Source organism: Dipodomys merriami, unplaced genomic scaffold (genome assembly GCF_024711535.1).
Source record: "Dipodomys merriami isolate MVZ:Mamm:240054 unplaced genomic scaffold, mDipMer1.0.p SCAF_50, whole genome shotgun sequence".
Classification (NCBI taxonomy): Eukaryota; Metazoa; Chordata; class Mammalia; order Rodentia; family Heteromyidae; genus Dipodomys; species Dipodomys merriami.
Window position 1 is genome coordinate 9,291,067 of NW_027206069.1, and position 17,728 is coordinate 9,308,794.

Here is a 17,728-nt window from a genome sequence, read left to right on the forward strand (position 1 = left end):
AGATGGAGAATAGCAAGTATGGGCAAAGATGCAGAGATCATGCACATTTCACTCATGTACTGGTGGCAATGTGAAATGGTACAGCCACTTTGGAAAACAGCTGGCAGTCCCCAAATCGGTAAGCAGAGCCACCAAATGATCCAGCAATTCTATTAAGATATAATTGGGAAAAACGAAAGTACATGTTCATACAAAACATCTTGTACGGGGGCTGGAAAGGTGGCTCAGTGGTAGAGCGCTTGCCTTGCATGCATGAGGCCCTGGGTTCGATTCCTCAGCACCACATAAGCAAAAAAAAAAAAAAAAAATCCGGAAGTGGTGCTGTGGCTCAAGTGGTAGAGCACTAGCCTTAAGCTGAAGAGCTGAGGGAGAGCACCCAAGCCCAGAGTTCAGGCCCTACGACTGGACCCCCTCCCCCCCAAAAAATCTTGCACACTAACGTCAAAGGAGCTTTCTTCATTAATAGCACCTCCCACCCCCCAAAATGGAGAACAATCAATGTACATCAACTAATGAAGGAATAAACAAAAGATGGTATAGTGGTGTAATGGAATGTAAGTCAACTACAAAAAGGACATGGACATAAAGTGTCATGGTGCACATCTATCAGCTCAGCACTCAGAAGGCTGAGACAGGCTATAAAACAAGATTATGTCTCAAAAAAGATACTAATACATGGCTACTGTATGGAAAACATGCTAAAAGGATGTTTACTAAAACATGATACCAAAACATGCTGCTAAACCCTGAACACATGCTATGTGAAAGAAGTCAGACACAAAAGGGCACATGTGGTATGACTCTTATTTTTATGAAATGTTCAGAAGAGACAAATCTGTAGACACAGAAAGATTTAATGATTGACAGGGGTTAGGAATTAGGAAAAATGGGAAGTACCTGCTAATGTATATGAGGTTTCCTTTTGGAATGATGAAAAAGTTATGGAATTACATAGTAGTCACTGCTGCACAAATAAGAATGTCCCCAAACCAATAATTTGCATACTTTAAGATAATGAATATTTTATGATATGTAAATTGTACATCAATTTGAAAAAAACAAACAGTGAATGGCCCCCTTTAGAAAGCTCATTTCCTCATTTCTGTTTTAGGTCACCTACAGGGCCATGAAACCAGGAAAATAACTGTGATGATAACTGCACCGGGAATCCCACTGCAACAACACAGGAGTCTTTCCTTTTTCTTTTTTAAGACAAAGTCTCACAATGTAGCCCAGGCTGGCTGGCCTCTAACTTGCCATCTTCCTGCCTTAGGATCTGTGCCGGGATTAACAGCATGTACCGTCTTTTCAGCAAAATTATTTCTATTTCTAACCTGAAAATCTATCTTGTATTTATTCTTGCTTTTAAACATCTCAATGTTTCTCTGAGCTCATAATTTAATCTCACTATTGTTTTCAATTTCTATTTTTCTAAAGCACCTGAGGCTACAAAAAAGCTTTTTAGGCATTTTAGTAACATTGTCATCTAGAAACAGGAAAGTATTGCTTTCTTGATGACTTTTTTTTTCAGCACAGCCATGCTCAAGTAGTGCTCTAAAATTTAATTCTTGTTCATAGAATAGTAAAAAGGCTAGGCAAGAAATAGCTTTTTAAACACTGTAGCATTATAATGTAACAGGTACAGCCAGATGTTTTGATGCATGGAACACTTGCAGCCTTTCCTTCCTCCTGGACTATAAATAGAATTATAAGGCCACTCTACAGAGTAAGGAGAGGAAAAGAGAAACAGTTTTGCAGTGCTAAGAAGAAAATATACCCTTTATATTTATCTTCTGAAACACTGTTTTGCTTATCTGGTTTTAGTATCAGAAGGCTGTGAACTTTGCATAAGCATTGTAATCCACAATGGAAGTTGTGAAAGCATTTGAAACAATAACATATTAAAGTCACATCTCAAGGTTAAAATATACATAGTTTCACCACAGTTAAATAAGAAGATTGATGCTCCTATCAAGGCTAAGAGTGAAGAGTTCTACCATTCATAAGAAGGAAGAATCAAGACCTTCCATGATTATTTTCTAGAAAATCAACAACACATTACAGTAAGACAACATAGATTTCATTAAGTTAGTTCAATGAAAGTGGCTTATCTTCAGTTTGTATTCCTGGGGCAGCAAAGGATAACCTTATCCAATTTCAGTACAATTTTTGTAGTAATGTGTACAAAATACAATCATGAAACTTAGAAGAGACCGAGCCTAATATTTATAGTTTCTAATTATAAAAACTTGAGTTCAGTATCCTTTCTTAAAAAATACAAAACTGAACAATTTCAAATACAGTCACCTAGTTGATAGGGTGTGACTAAAGTGTGTACCCACCTTAAAGATGGCAACACATCAAGGCTTTCTTCTGAATGACACGTATTCAAAAGATGATGTTCTAATTCAAACTGTACAACAAAAGCGCTTCAAAGCCAGGCACCAGTAGCTCATGCCTGTAAGTCTAGATACTCAGAAGGCTGAGATCTGAGGATTGCAGTTCAAAGCCAGCACAGGCAGGGAAGTCCATGAGACTCTTATCTCCAATGAACCACCAGAAAAGTAGAAATGTCGCTGTGGCTCAAAGTGGAAGAGTGCTAGCTTGAGCAAAAAGAGCTCAGGGACAGAGCCCCAAGTTCAAGCCCCACAACTGACAAAAAACAAAAAAGCTTATCAAAATAAGAAATGGGAGAAATAAAAATTTATTCCTAACAAAATGTGTGTATCTCACACTAGAGTAAGTCACTGGGAAATGCAGGCAAGGAGTTTACCACTCCATGTGAAAACAATCACATATCAGGATTCACAAGAGGAGTCATAGCATGTATGATATGTTTTTGTCTTTAAATACCCAAGCTTCAAAAAACTGTCCTACCAATTTGGTTTGTCTTATTTCCTTATTTTCTTGTAGCACGTCTTTTCTAAATAATTCTCCCTTTTCATTTCAGAAAATATTAAGAAACAGTTTGCAAGAATACACGCAGACATGTTTCTCTAAGGCCAGAAACTGGTTTGCTAAGGTGCACTGCTGTATTCAAGTAAAAGCCTTCTTCGGGTAAAGGGTCTATACATTTAGAACCCATTATCTTTAACCCTTGGCTGTGCCCTATTAGGACCTCCATCACTCTGAAAGTTAAAAGGTATAGTGTGCATAAAGTAGGGACAACATGGTCTCTATTCACATTTTTCTGTTTTCTGCAGTGCTGGGGATGAAATCCAGACTATGTACATGCTAGACAAGCACTGTCCCACTGAGCTACATACCATGTCCTCCACTGACATTTTTTCAAGATCTAATACATGTTCAGTCTTTCAGGCAGATTTTTTTGTATGTTACAAAACAAAACAGCAAAAGCATAGAATGAGATAGGAATCCTTTTTTCTTAGAAAGGTCAAGCAGATACTTCTTGACATCATGTCCTTTACACAATGGCATACTGTTCATATAAAAGGTCTCTTATCCTATAAAAGTCTTGACAAAGGCAGCCTTCTAATCCGATGCGTCCAGTTTCCGTCTAGAAACCAAATTAAAAAGTTCTTTAGCACATTTTCTATTCATTAACAAGCAGACATAATAACCAAAATATATTAGGCTACCTTATGATTGGTAAGGAAAGGGTTATCCTGATTCACATACTACAGACATAATATTCAGGCAGTAAATCATATGGATACATAAATGTTAGAATTCAAGTAATAAGTTTTCCCTAAAACTATATATATATATATATATATATATATATATATATATATATATTTATATATATATATGTAATATTTTGACATTCACCTTAATAAGCCTTAAAAGTCATCATATGAATATAAAGTACTTTGTGAGAATGCCCATCAAGAATTACAGAATCCAAAATGAGAAAATATCAGAAACATGCTCAATTCAGAGCGTACTAAAAACAAAACTTACTCTACGGACTGCTACTTGATTGTTGCACACAAGAACACCTCCAACAAATTCAGCTTGAATCCCCTCCCGCAAAAGAACTTGCTTGAAGTCTGATAGTCTTGGTTCATTCATAAAAACAGATTGATGTCCAGGAACCTTGGATAAGGTCAAAGGGGAAAGAATAACTTCAAATAAAACATCATACACAAAGTTGGACTGAAAAAAGTGAATACTGGCCAGGTGCCAGTGGCTCATGCCTATAATCCTAGCTACTCAAGAGGCTGAGATCTGAGAATCCCCGTTTGAAACCAGCTTGGACAGGAAAAGTCCATGAGATTCATCTCCAATTAACACCAGAAAACTGGAAGTGGCACGTTGGCTCAAAGTGGTAGAGCGCTAGCTTTCAGTGAAAAAGCTCAGAGACAGCACCCGGGCCTAAGTTCAAGTCCTACAACCGACTCAAAAAAAAAAGGTGAAGCACTGAATGTTCTCCAGGATATTTTGGTTATTCCCTCAAGTGGAGACTATAAAATCACATTCCAAGTTTGTTATCCTGGATTTTACTTCATCCGTTAACATTTCCCTCACATTTTGTGATGTTTCAGAACGTTATTAGTCATGCCTCCTAATAACAGAGATGTGTGGTAATGTTAGGCTTTTTGCTCACCCACTTGCCAGAGGGTCAACTGGAGTGCCAAGAGGCAGAACTAAACCAAAACTCACTTTCCAGATCGTGCTCTTCTGCTTAGTTCAGAGGATAATTCTTCCCTAATTCATCTCCATTCCCTCCCTCTGAGTGAAAGCCATGGATGGCACGGGTACAGAGTCAGAAAAGCAAGTGGTTCTTGCCTAATGCTGCAGCTTTCAAACTGCCTAAAGGGCTCTCACTTTAGCGGAGAGAAGAAAAAAGACGGTAATTCCTTCCCTCAGCTTCAAGAGTTGTACAAGGGAATCCAATGCAGAGGCTGCCTCTCTAGTCTACATTACAGCAGGGCTAACGATCTCACTTGACAAGCACCTAAGACTAAGTTTTAATACTATTCTAAGTCTTAACACCTAAATCTTTTTTAATAATTATTTTTAGCATACATTAGTTGTACAAGAGTGGGTTTCATTGTGACATTTCCATACATACATATATTTTCATATATGTTAATAAACTATTTCAACCATATTCATCCTCACTCACCCTCCACACCCACATTTCTCTTCACAAGAGGACTCCCCAATGGACTCCTCTACTTTTCTGTCATTATTTTGTAAAACTGCATTAACTGTCTCAAGCTTTCAGAACCATGGTAGCTCATATGTATATCCATGATATCTTTATCAGAATAACACGATTGCTTTCTCTTTTCTCACTCCCCAGCCCCCTATTGAGCAGGGGAGGCTTTTCTATCTTCTGCTGTCTTCTTTCTATTCTCCCTTAAACTTTTTTGCTGTTGTTGTTGTTTTAGGTTATTGTTTCTTGTTGCTAGTCCTACAGCTTGAACTCAAGGTCTAGGCACTGTCCCTGAGCTTTTGTGCTCAAGATTACTACTCTACCACTTGAGCTATAGCTCTACTTTTTTTTTTTTTTTTTTTTTTAATTAATTAGAGATAAGTCTCATGGACTTTTCTACTTGGGCTGGCTTCAAACTACAATCCTCAGATCTCAACCTCCCAAGTAGCTAGGATTCCAAGCATGAGACAATAGTGCCCAGCCCCTTTTCTCAAGGTTTTATGGTCTTCATTGTAGCAATCGTTTAATTCCTTGGTTAAGTTTCATTATCTAAAATCCTTTCTAATGAGCCAGATCTCTCCTGAGAACATGTACATACTAGGCTAGAGTTATACCTATACTTAATGAAAGATTTCTAGCTGTAGCAAACCCAAAAGTGATTTAAAATCTGCAATCATAGCTAATCAGGAGGCTGAGATCTGAGGATCCCAGTTCAAAGACAAAAAGGCCATGAAACTCTTATCTCCAGTTAATGAGCAGAAATCCAGAACTGGAGACATAGCTCAGGTGGCAGAGCATCAGCCTTGGGCAAAAAAGCCAGACAAGTGTGCAAGGCCCTGAGTTCAAGCTCTAATACGGTACAAAACATATGACATTCTTAAAACACTATAAATCTCCTGATTTAAAGCAGGCAGGTGCTCCTCAACAATCAAACTTGGTATTTAAAAATCCATACTAAAAAAACAAACAAAAAACAAATGACATCACAAAAAAACAGTATGTCTTTAAAAGAATATTTGTTAAAGGGTTCCTTTAAGTTTATAGCCATAAAAAGTTAACACAGCCCAGCACTGGTGGCTCGCACCTGTAATCCTAGATACTCTGGAGGCTAAGATCTGAGGATCATGGTTCAAAGCCGGCCTGGGCAGGAAAGACCGTGAAACTCTTATCTCCAATAAACCACCAGAAAACTGGAAGTGGCTCTGTAGCTCAAGTGGGAGAGCACTAGCCTTGAGCTGAAGAATTGAGAGACAACACCAGGCCCAGAGTTCTAGCCCCATGACCAACCAAAAAAAAAAAAAAAAAAAAGAGTTAACACATACATAAAAACATATCTTGAATAATTTTTTCTAAGAACTCCAAAATTAGCCTACATAAAACCTATTTTAGGTGATTCAAAACACAAGAGGAAAGCGGGAAAATGACAAATTAAGAATGAGCTATAGGGGCTGGGAAGGTGGCTCAGTGGTAGAGCGCTTGCCTTGCATGCATGAGGCCCTGGGTTTGATTCCTCAGTACCACATAAGCAAAAAAGAAAAAAGCCGGAAGTGGCGCGGTGGCTCAAGTGGTAGAGCGCTAGCCTTGAGCTGAAGAGCTGAGGGACAGAGCCCAGGCCCAGAGTTCAGGCCCCATGACCTGACCCCCCCAAAAAAAAGAAAGCTCAGGCTTTCTTACCTCGTGAGGTGGCAAGGGTTCCAGAGTAGGGATGACCTCACTCTCCTCCCCGGTTTCTTTCTCGTCATCTCCAAACAGGCTTTTCATGGCTTTCTGCTGTGCTAGAACACTGGAATCTGAAGGCGCATCTACTTGCATTTCTGAGTCCTCTCCATCATCCTTGAGCTCTCCTTCTTCCAAAATAACGCCCGTGTCCACTTTGGAAACCCTCATGTCTAAGACACCATCAATCCATGCTAATTCTGCATCTTTGGCCTTACAAAACTGAAGGGAGCTGACAAGTGAGTCTTTTAATCTCACCTGGATATGCAAACGGAAGGAAGAGGAAGAAAATTCATAGTACAAATGAGCAAATTAAATATAGCTTCTTGGGCTACGAATGTGGCTTAGTGGTAAAGTGCTTGCCTAGCATGCATGAAGCCCTGGGTTTGATTCCTAGTTACCATATAAAGAGAAAATGCCAGAAGTGGTGCTGTGGCTCAAGTGAGAGAATGCTAGCCTTGAGCAAAAGCAGCTCAGGGACAGGCCCTGAGTTCAAGTCCCAGGTCTGGCAAAAATAAATAAACAAAGCAAACTTCTTATTGTCATTTTCTAACCCTGGTAATGTGATTAAAATCTGAAAAGCTGATATTCATTATGATCTGTATGACCAAATTACTTGTAAGATCCTGAGAGCACTTGTCTGTTCCAATGTACAAATTCCTAACCTAGCCTGCACAGTAGAACCACACACAGTTGCTTTTGTTCATTTTAACACCAGGGCCTTCCTAAAGGACTCCTGACATAACCAGTAAGATGCACACATTACTGGGCCTCATGTGTAGCCATCGTGGCAATCACTGGTACTGGTTGAACTAGCTATTGGTTCACACACAAGCTGCTGTGTGAATTATGCAATCTCCCATCTCCATGTCCTTAGAATGCTGCTTCCACTTGCCCTTCCCAGAATTATTTTTCTGCCTAATAAGCTGTTGTAAGCTATTTCTTCCAGATACAGACATCATAGTTACCTAAAGCTGTCACTATCACCCATAACCAAAGATGTCTTCATTCTCTCCCATGTGCTCATTTCTATTTTCTAGATCTGTCTCCATTTGTTTCAGTTAGAAGAACCTTGATAGCTGTGATAATTGTTGAACCTGTATTCGCTTTACTTCTATATTTTTGCAAGTATTATTTGCTCAACCTGAAAGTCCCCTTGCCCCTCTCTTCATACTTGGTTATTATATATAAAAAAAAAAAAGACCTATTTAAATATACATCAGCTCTTACGCCAAGAACCTTTTTCTGAGCATCCACATTTGGAAGCCAGACATTGGTTGGCTCCCATCTGTAAATCCAGCTATTCAGGAGACTGAGATTTGAAGATTATGGTTCAAAGTTAGCTCAGGTAGGAACTCCAATAACCATCAAAAAGCCAGAAATGGTGCTAAGGCTCAAAGTGGTAGAGCACTAGCCTTGAGCACAAAAGCTCAGGGACAGTGGCCAGGCCCTGAGTTCAAGCCACAGGGGATATACACACTCAGACCCACAGACCCCCTCCTCCACATCCTCCAGATTTAGGTCAGGGCTCTGGTACTTTCCTAGTATCCCTACACTACTTCTGTCAGATACATACATGGAGAAAATTCTATGTGCTCACTCAAACCCTGTGGACTATGGACCTGCTAGAGCAGGGTACCATGTCTGTCTCTCTTACTTTGTATTCCTAATAGACCTGCCTTTTTGTTGTTACTGGTTGTAGAGTTTAAATTTAGGGTCTGGGTGTTATCCTTGAGCTTTTGTGTTAAAGGTTAGAGCTCTACCAATTTGAGCCATAGTTCTACTTTAGTTTCCTGGTGGATAATTGGAGATGAGAGTCTCACAAACTTTCTTGCCTGGTCTGGCTTTGAATGCAATCCTCAGATCTCAACCTCCTGAGTAGTTAGGATTACAGGCATGAGCCACTAGCACCCAGCCATGTACCTGTCTTAATCTGCAACAAAAGGGTTAATTTCCATGCAGCTCAGCAGCTCACCTGGTAGCAGCTTACTTACTTGGTAGATATGAGTTTCACTGGTGGCATCAACAGTCTCATGTAGCTTTGGCATGTACACTTTAATATCTTTCCCTCCAAAGGCACGGCAGCACTCTGCCAGATCTTGACTGGCTTCTGGTGGGCCATGGACAATGATCAACTGCCTTGGTTTCATCTGATTAATGATTTTTTTAATGGAATCCCCATCAGAGCGCCCTTCATAGTCTATGTAAGTAACCCTGGCCCTGTAATTAGACATGTTTTGAGCTTAGTTTTCTGACAATTCTCAAAGTAGGCTTTTAAAAAAGCAACTTTTATTCTCAGGAAGGAGATGTAAACAACGTAAAATGAAGATTTGAGAAATATGTTATATTTATTAATACGTATTATTTATATCTTAGCTCTAGACGATTCAGAAAATAAAATTTTCAAACAACCATTTACTGTATTATTAACTATGCTAAGTAAAAAAGGGTTTTGGTGGTACTGGGGTTTGAACTCAGGACCTCATGCTTGCTGGGCTGGTGTTCTACCACTTGAGCCACACCACTAGCACTGCTTTTATTGCTGTTGTGTCTATACTGGAGCTTAAGCTCCAGGCCTTAACTTGGCTTTTTCACTCAGGGGTGGCACTCTACCACTTGAGCCATATTTCTACTTCTGGCTTGTTACTGGATATTTGGAGATAAAGATCTTAAAATCTGTCTTTGAACCACCACTTTCAAACTCAGCCTTCTGAGTAGATGGGTTTATAAGCTACCAGTGCCCAGTGTTCCAGCGCTGCTTTTTGCCTGTTATTTTGCATAGTCTTATAGACTTTTCTGCTTGGACTGACCTCAAACCAAGTTCCTCTGGATCTCAGCTATTACAGATCTCAACTAAGAATAGCTTCTCAGCTATTCTTGAATATCTTGGATTACAGACCTGAGCCGCCAGCACCAGGTAGAAAAAAAGTTCAGCTACTTCCAGGCATACCATATTTTATACAAATGAGATCATTAGAGATGTTTAAGGAGTATATTTTTTGAAACAAGCAGTCAATCAGAAAAATTAAACTTGTGACTTAACAATGTTCTCTTTTATTTCCCACTAGAGTTACTATGGCCAGAAATAATATTTCTTTATGTAAGCATATAATTTAATGGGTCAACTTCCTCATCTTCCCACTACTAACAAAATTACTTTGACATTAAATGTCATCAATGAAGAAAAAAACACCATCCTACTTTGCTAGCCATTTCAAGGAAAAAGAAATTAAAAATTTAAAGCATAAGTATAACTAGAAAATAATCAGAAACTTCACATTTGAACCAATGTAAATTATCTAACTCAAGTGCTAGAAATTTTGTAATTTTCTAAATGCAACAAAAGCACTTACTTGATTTCTATAGATTCTGTTGTAGAAATACACTTGGTAGGAACATCAGATAAATCTTGATCCATTGGTTCATCCCCATTTGTCAAACCAGATTCTAATTTGCTTTTTTCTTCTTCAGTAGCTTGAAGTTCTGGCACTAAGAAATCCTCTGGTCTAAATAAGAAATCTCTAATTAGAAGTAGTAAAAAGCAAGCTAATGTTATATAATATGTACAACTAACTAGGAGGCAGCGTGATTTTAGACCCCTTAAATATTTCAAGACTTAAGCCGGGCATCAGTGCTCATATCTGTAATCCTAGCTACTCAGGAAGCTGAGATATGAAGCTCGAGATTCAAAGCCAGCCTGAGAAGGAAAGTCAGTGAGACTCTTATCTCCAATAAGCTATTCAGAAAAAACTAGAAGTGGTGCAGTGTCTCAAGTGGTAGAGCGCTAGCCTTGAGCACAGAGAAGATCAGGGACAGAGCCTGAACTCAAGCACCAGGATGGAGGGAAACATTTCAAGACTTAAACATATGTTTGACCCCAAACCAATGGAATTTCATAGTATCAAGTGTCAGATGACTATATTCATATATTATGATTTTCATAACCACTAAAGTGTGCTCTTAGCTCACATGGTATAGACTAGTGAAAATCCCTTAGACAGGCCACTGCAAGATCCCAATGGCTATAGCAAGTACTCCTACAATCTAGCCCTGCATTCTTTTTAAAATTTCTCAGTGAGGTGTTGGTGGCTCATTCCTATAATCTCAGGAAGCTGAGATCTGAGGATCATGGCTTGAAGCCAGCCTGGGCAGGAAAGTCCTTGTTAGATTCATATCTTCAATTAATCACTCAAAAACCAATAGTAGAGGGCTGGGAAGGTGGCTCAGTGGTAGAGCGCTTGCCTTGCGTGCATGAGGCCCTGGGTTCGATTCCTCAGCACCACATAAGCAAAAAGAAAAAAGCCAGAAGTGGCGCTGTGGTTCAAGTGGTAGAGCGCTAGCCTTGAGCTGAAGAGCTGAGGAACAGTGCCCAGGCCCAGAATTCAAGCCCCTCGACCGGACCCCAAAAAATAAAAATATAAAAAAATAAACCAATAGTAGAGCTATGGCTCAAAGTAGTAAAGCACTAGCCTTTAGCACAAATAGCTTAGAGACAGTGCCCAGGTCCAGAGTTCAAGCCCCATGACCAACAAAAACAAAAAAATAAAAATTCTTATAAATTTCTGTGGTTTCTTTCACCAAATCTCAATACCTTAGAGCTCAATATCTCAATATCTTAGAGCTCTCCTCGTGTACTTAAGTGCCCCAGTTCTTTCCTTTCTGCCCAAAGAAAGCAGACAATTCTGTAAAATACAAATTAACTCCCTTGTAAGCTTTTATCTTTATTTTGATGTATGAGTATCATCTATCTTTACTTACAATATGAGTGCTAAAGTAAAACATAAACATATTCATAACAGTCTCTCATCACTTTCCTGTAATTGTCCCAAGCCCACTCCCACTCTTCCCAAACACCTAGGTTGCTGCTGCAGCTCTGCTGCTTGAGCCATCCCCCCAGCCCTGTTTGCTCTGGTTATTTTTCAGATAAGGTCTTGCTTTGTGCCCAGGCCTAGACATGATCCTCCAACTTGTGCACCCTACTGAAGTTGGGATGACTGACACGTACTATCATAACCGACTTTTTGCTATTGAGATGAGGGGGTAGGGGTCTCAAAAATATTTTGCTTAGGCTGGTTTAGAAGCACAATCCTCTTGATCTCAGCATTTTATGTGCCTTGGATAACAAGAACTCATTACTGTGCCCAGATACTGGTTGAGATGATGTCTTATGAACTTTTTGTCCAGGATAGTTTTGAACCACAATTCTGATTTCTACTTCCCAAGTAGCTAATCTCAAATCATCTTTTTAAGCTTTTCACACAACCAAGTTAGGAAATATTTTCCCTTAACAACAATCTTCTAGATGTTCTTCAACATTTCTATACTTACCAATCTTTCTAACCCTTTCAAATCAAGGTAGTCAGAAGCTAACAAAAAATATATGGTGGCCAGAAAGATCAAATTCACTAGGCTGAACTAACAGTTAATACCTCCAGTCTGTTAGAAAGATAAATTTGTTTTGCTCACATACTTGATAATCTCTCCATACTCATCCCATTTAATTCTTTCTTCTGGGGCAGGAAACATAGGATAGGACTTCTTTGCCTGTTTGAAGAAACTTCCTTTCCGACTACCTTCCCCTTTCATCATCAGATCATGCTTTGTCTTATGAGCTGATGGCTGGTCAATATCTTCCTCCACATCACTCTCATCACTGGAATCTATGTCTGCCCTAGGAGGATTTGAGAATAGATCACAGAATTATTACTGTGAATTAGTAGTCAGTACAATTAAACCAATATTAAGTTATAAAGCAGTACTGAATATGACTGAATCAATATTTTAGGAAACTTAACATTAACTGCTAGCTAATACATATTTAGGTTAATATGAAAGGATTAGTGTTTTCACCATTTGAAAGATAAAACAAAAGTAATGCAGTCCAAAGGAAATAAGGAAATTTGGGTATTTTCATTTTTGTTTCTGTTTTGAGGTAAGGTCTCATTTTGTAGCTCAGGCCAGCCAAAATTGACTATGTACCATAGTGTGGCCTTGACTTCATAATTGTCCTGCCTTAGCCTCTGAAGTGCTGGAATTACAGGCCTGTGCCCAATGCCCATCTAAGTATTTTCAACTGAATGCTAGTACTAGGAATACATTCTTTTCATATTACATACATAAACTTAACTTACTCTTTTGATTGCTCCAGTTTTTTGGCAGCTTCTTTCTTTAGTTTTTCTTTTTCCAAGTATTCCTCAAGCTCTTTCCCTTCAAGCTTCACACGTTTCCTCAACTACAAAAGTGAGCCGACAAAAGGAAATACCAATATTAGGGTGAAGACAGCGGGTGTATAAGAAACTGTCCCCTATCTTTAAATTAAGCTTTCTGCAGAAATTAATGAAGTTCCTATTGGATGCAGTTTTAGATCCTAGTCTATTAAAATAGATACTGTCACTTATCTAGGAAAGATTTAAATCAAACTGGTTAAAATGCAACAATCAAGAAAAGAAAATACAGAATAGTATTTTTATAATTTGGAGTAGAGGAGGCCACATAAATCCCAAGGCCATAAAATTCACAACAGAAAAGATGAATACAACACCATAAAAAAGTAAGATCTTGAGCATTTCAAATCTCATAAAATCAAAGTAAGTTGAGGAAAACATGGGCAGCAATGCTACTACCAGAAGCTACTTTTTTCCAAGCAGTGTTTCCAAATGAAAAAGAAAGTAATGTATCTAAATAGACAAAATATATAAAGGTAATTTACAAAATAAGAACAGGTAAAATACATATGAAAAGAGATTTCACTTTACTAATGATTTAGAAAAAGGCAAAATAGTTTTAAAAATTCAATTTATTCACTTTTGGTAATGGTATTAGTGATAGAGAAAAATAGACAGATTTTGGAAATAACAGGACTAGCACTGAGACATTGGTGTAATGTTTAGAGGAAAGCAAGGAATTAAAAAGTAAGTTATACTTATCTGTGCCTTACTAAACTGTGCAGAACATGGTTCTTTGGAGGGGAGAAGCAGGGTTGGCAAAGGGGACATGGGAGCACTGGTCATATTCTACTTCTTGATCTCAGTACAAGTTTTACAGGTATATTCCATGTGAGAAAATTAGAACATGCACTAACTTTGAGTATATATTAGGCTTCAGGGAACATTCCTAGATTTCTGTCTGGAGTACATATGTGGAAAGTGCTGCAATTCCCAGAAAGAAAACAGAGAAAGGCAGCTTCAGAAGAGTAAACATTGTTTGGGATATGATTGAGTAGTAAAAAAACAACAACAACAAAACATGCCAGACAATGAAAAGGAATGACTACAGAAAACATATTCATAGGACAGTGAGCAGGGAAAGAATCCTGAGTAGTATTCTTTAAAAATTAAAAGCCTGATACATTGTATTTCTGCTGCTTCTGATTAGGATGCTTCTAAAAATCATCTTCTATTTTTTTCCAAATTTTCAATGTTGTTTTAATTCCTCAAATGGCATACTGGTATTAATTGAATTTCTAGTAATTACAATTTTCAAATTTATACTTCATACCTAGAGAAACTGCTTCAAATACTTCTGAGTTCTTTTAGCTTGGTATTAATTTCTAAGTTGCTAAATAAACCAAGACAGTATTCTACTTTTAAGCTTGCTTGGAATCCTTGATCAGAATTTAGTTACTAATACTATGCTACTCTTAAGCAGAATGAAATGCAGTCATCTAAGACCATACAATTTTTCTCTATTAACCATCCCATCTACTTCTCAGCTGCTATAAATTAGAGTCAATGAAACTAGTTTTTGGGCTCAGTTAAGCAAAACCATCTTTTAGCATATTGGTTATTCAACTGTGTTTTGGGAATTAACATAGCAGTTATAGAGTAGGTTAGTGTATGGCTGATGGTAAGATCAAGGAATTCTGTCCTAACTGCTTCTACTTCTCTGATAAGTTTGAGAGAAAGTTGACTGTTATGGATGAGACTGAGAATGAGCTGTAAGATGCCTTCCAGTTTAGGCGCTCTCAAGTTTGTGCTATTATAGGATCTCTACTGGTATTGTTGAAGTCCTGAAACAACTTTAAGTTTTATTTTTTGTCACTAATTTTTATCTATCATGCACAGTGTACCCCTCAAAATAGTTAACAAGTTTGCATGCAGGTGCTTACCTCTATTTCTGTAACTTTTTCAGAAGGATTATCTATTAGGAATCGTGCTAAAGTCCCAGGAGTTGTCCTATAAGTTAGAATGATTGAGTTTTTAGGATCCTGACACCATTGAATAAAGAGATCCCTTGAAAATCCGCATTCCAGGTCAGGCTGGCTGGCAAGTACAACTTTGGGACTCGGTACTCGAGCCAAGTCAGAAAGACCATGGCACAAAGAGAGATGGCGAAACTGAAATGGGTTATTTCTTTTGTCTTCAAAACATCTCATCAACTTATCACTCATCCATTCTACCTAATACAGGGAGAAAAGATAAACATAATTAGAAAATATTCTAACTACAATGTACTCTACAATAGTTAAGAAATTCACATCCTCTCTTGTTTTAGGTTCCTTTTCCCCATTAGTTGCTTAAATTTGTACTATTTTGACAAGCAGCTTCTTTCCTGTTTTTTTTTTAATAACCATTAGCCCCTCCTACTCCAGTTTTCATCCCTAAAAATCCAACTTTATACTGTTATATTTATAAATCACCTTAAGTCTTTGTGAGAAGGCAAGGTAATGTTCTAAATGAATAGCTTAGCATACAGCTCTTTCCAAGGGAGAGAGCTTAGTGAAAGAGTAATGAATATTTATATGAGATTGGTTCTATTTTAGTCTTTATTTTATAGATCAACCAAGAGTTAGAAAAGCAATATAAGCCAGATAAGGTGGTATGAAACTATAATCCCAGAGACTCGAGCGTTTGAGGCAGGAGGATGGCAACCTGGACAACTTAGCTATACCATGTCTCAAAAAAAATTTTTTTTGGTTGAGGTTTAAATTCGGGCTTTGCTAGGTACAGGCATTCTACTACTAAACCACGCCTCCAGCCTTTTTTACACTGTTATTTTTGAGATAGGGTCTCATTTCCTGCCCAGACATACATTTGGACTACATTCCACTTATTTTAGTAACAGATGATAGACAGTACCACCATGTCCAGCTTCTAAGTTAAGATGGAATATTGCAAACTTTTCTGCGCAGGCCGGCTTTAAACACCATTCTTGGCCTCCCAAGAAGCTTGGGTTGTAGGTATGACCCACCCAGCTTTAAAATAAAATTTTAAAAGGGACGGAGATATAAATTAGTGGTACAGTGCTTGTCTAGCAGGGCATATGTCCTATGGTCGATCCAGTCTCTTTGTCTCTCTGTCTCTCTCTCACACACACAAAAACAACCTGCTCAATTTGCAAAATGGGGATACAAATAGAAACTACTTTATAGGATGCAGATGGATTAAATGAAATACACATAAAACACACAGGCAGCCAATTGTTGTTTAGCTACTATTATTAACAACTTCACCAGAAAAAAAAAAATCCCAAAGCCCAATCTCTGTAACAAACTTCTTTATGATGAATTACAACATGAAAACAAACCTGGGACTTGGAAAACTCCACCACATTATAACTGACGTTATTTAGGAGTGCCAATGAATAAACACCCAATCCTGCATCTTTAGTTCTCCAAATCTGATCAAGAAGCTGAGCAAGTTCCAAAACTCTGCCTGCAGTGTCCACTGCTATTAATACATTCCCATCACCTCGAAGTGTCTCCAGGACATTTGCTAGAAAACAACAAAGTCAAGTCCCTACAGAACATGGTAATAATACTTTGCTACATAATTAAAGATAACTTTTTATTTTATTTTATTTTTTTTCTTCCCCTTCCCATCCCATCCTCCCCCTGCCCCATCCCATCCTCCCCCCCGCAACTTTTTACTTTTTACAATAAAGACTGTCCTATAGGGGCTGGGAAGTGGCTCAGTGGTAGAGTGCTTGCCTTGCATGCCTGAGGCCCTGGGTTCGATTTCTCAGCACCACATAAGCAAAAAGAAAAAAGCTGGAAGTGGTGCTGTGGCTCAAGTGGTAGAGCGCTAGCCTTGGGGACAGCGCCCAGGCCCAGAGTTCAGGCCCTATGACCAGACCCCCCCCCCCCCAAACAAACAAACAAAACAAGACTATCCTATAATGAAGACTATATATATATTTTTTTTTTTTTTTTTGTCAGTCGTGGGGCTTGAACTCTGGGCCTGGGCGCTGTCCCTCAGATCTTCAGCTCAAGGCGAGCACTCTACCACTTGAGCTACAGCGCCACTTCCGGTTTTCTGGTGGTTTATTGGAGATAGGAGTCTCACGGTCTCTCCTGCCCGGGCTGGCTTTGAACCGCGATCCTCAGATCTCAGCCTCCTGAGTAGCTAGGATTACAGGCGTGAGCCACCAGCGCCCGGCTAAGACTATAATTTATAAGTAAGCAATTACTAAACCAGGTACAAAACTAAAAGAATTTCACTTAGCTCACCACAAGCACTTTTGACTCTGTTAACTATATTTTCACAAAAGTAAAACACAATGTGACTATCTCTCCTTTTTTCTCCATTAAAAAATTGTATATCAAGGAAGTGGCGCTGTAGCTCAAGTGGTAGAGCGCTCGCCTTGAGCTGAAGAGCTGAGGGACAGCGCCCAGGCCCAGAGTTCAAGCCCCACGACCGACAAAAAAAAAAAAAAATTGTATATCAATAGTTTCCAATTCTTTTCCCAACAAATATACATCAAAGAAATATTTGTATGACAAAGATAATTTAATAACTATGCCAAGTACAAACAGGCCATAATGGACTCACCTGGACATACCAACAAATTTTGTTATGATTAATCCCCAAACTTATAGAAACCTATAAGCACAACTATATACATATAAAATATATTTTGTATGCATGCCTATAGAATAAAATATAGATC

At 38.5% G+C, this 17,728-nt stretch overlaps 1 protein-coding gene across 4 annotated transcripts in view; it reads right to left on the minus strand.

Moving 5' to 3' along the window:
* Nucleotides 1–790: 790 nt before the first annotated feature.
* The window catches only part of LOC138810505 (cleavage and polyadenylation specificity factor subunit 2), a 33,365-nt gene continuing 16,427 nt past the window's right edge, over nucleotides 791–17,728 (minus strand). For all 4 annotated transcript variants that reach the window (XM_069997709.1, XM_069997705.1, XM_069997708.1 and 1 more), the window contains 9 exons: nucleotides 16,367–16,554; nucleotides 14,949–15,239; nucleotides 12,973–13,073; nucleotides 12,312–12,512; nucleotides 10,195–10,347; nucleotides 8,836–9,061; nucleotides 6,800–7,099; nucleotides 3,925–4,059; nucleotides 791–3,517 (listed from right to left, as the gene is read on the minus strand). In XM_069997709.1, coding sequence (XP_069853810.1) covers nucleotides 3,425–3,517; nucleotides 3,925–4,059; nucleotides 6,800–7,099; nucleotides 8,836–9,061; nucleotides 10,195–10,347; nucleotides 12,312–12,512; nucleotides 12,973–13,073; nucleotides 14,949–15,239; nucleotides 16,367–16,554 — 1,688 coding nt within the window. In that variant the 3' untranslated portion in view covers nucleotides 791–3,424. The remainder of the gene's footprint in view (nucleotides 3,518–3,924; nucleotides 4,060–6,799; nucleotides 7,100–8,835; nucleotides 9,062–10,194; nucleotides 10,348–12,311; nucleotides 12,513–12,972; nucleotides 13,074–14,948; nucleotides 15,240–16,366; nucleotides 16,555–17,728) is intronic.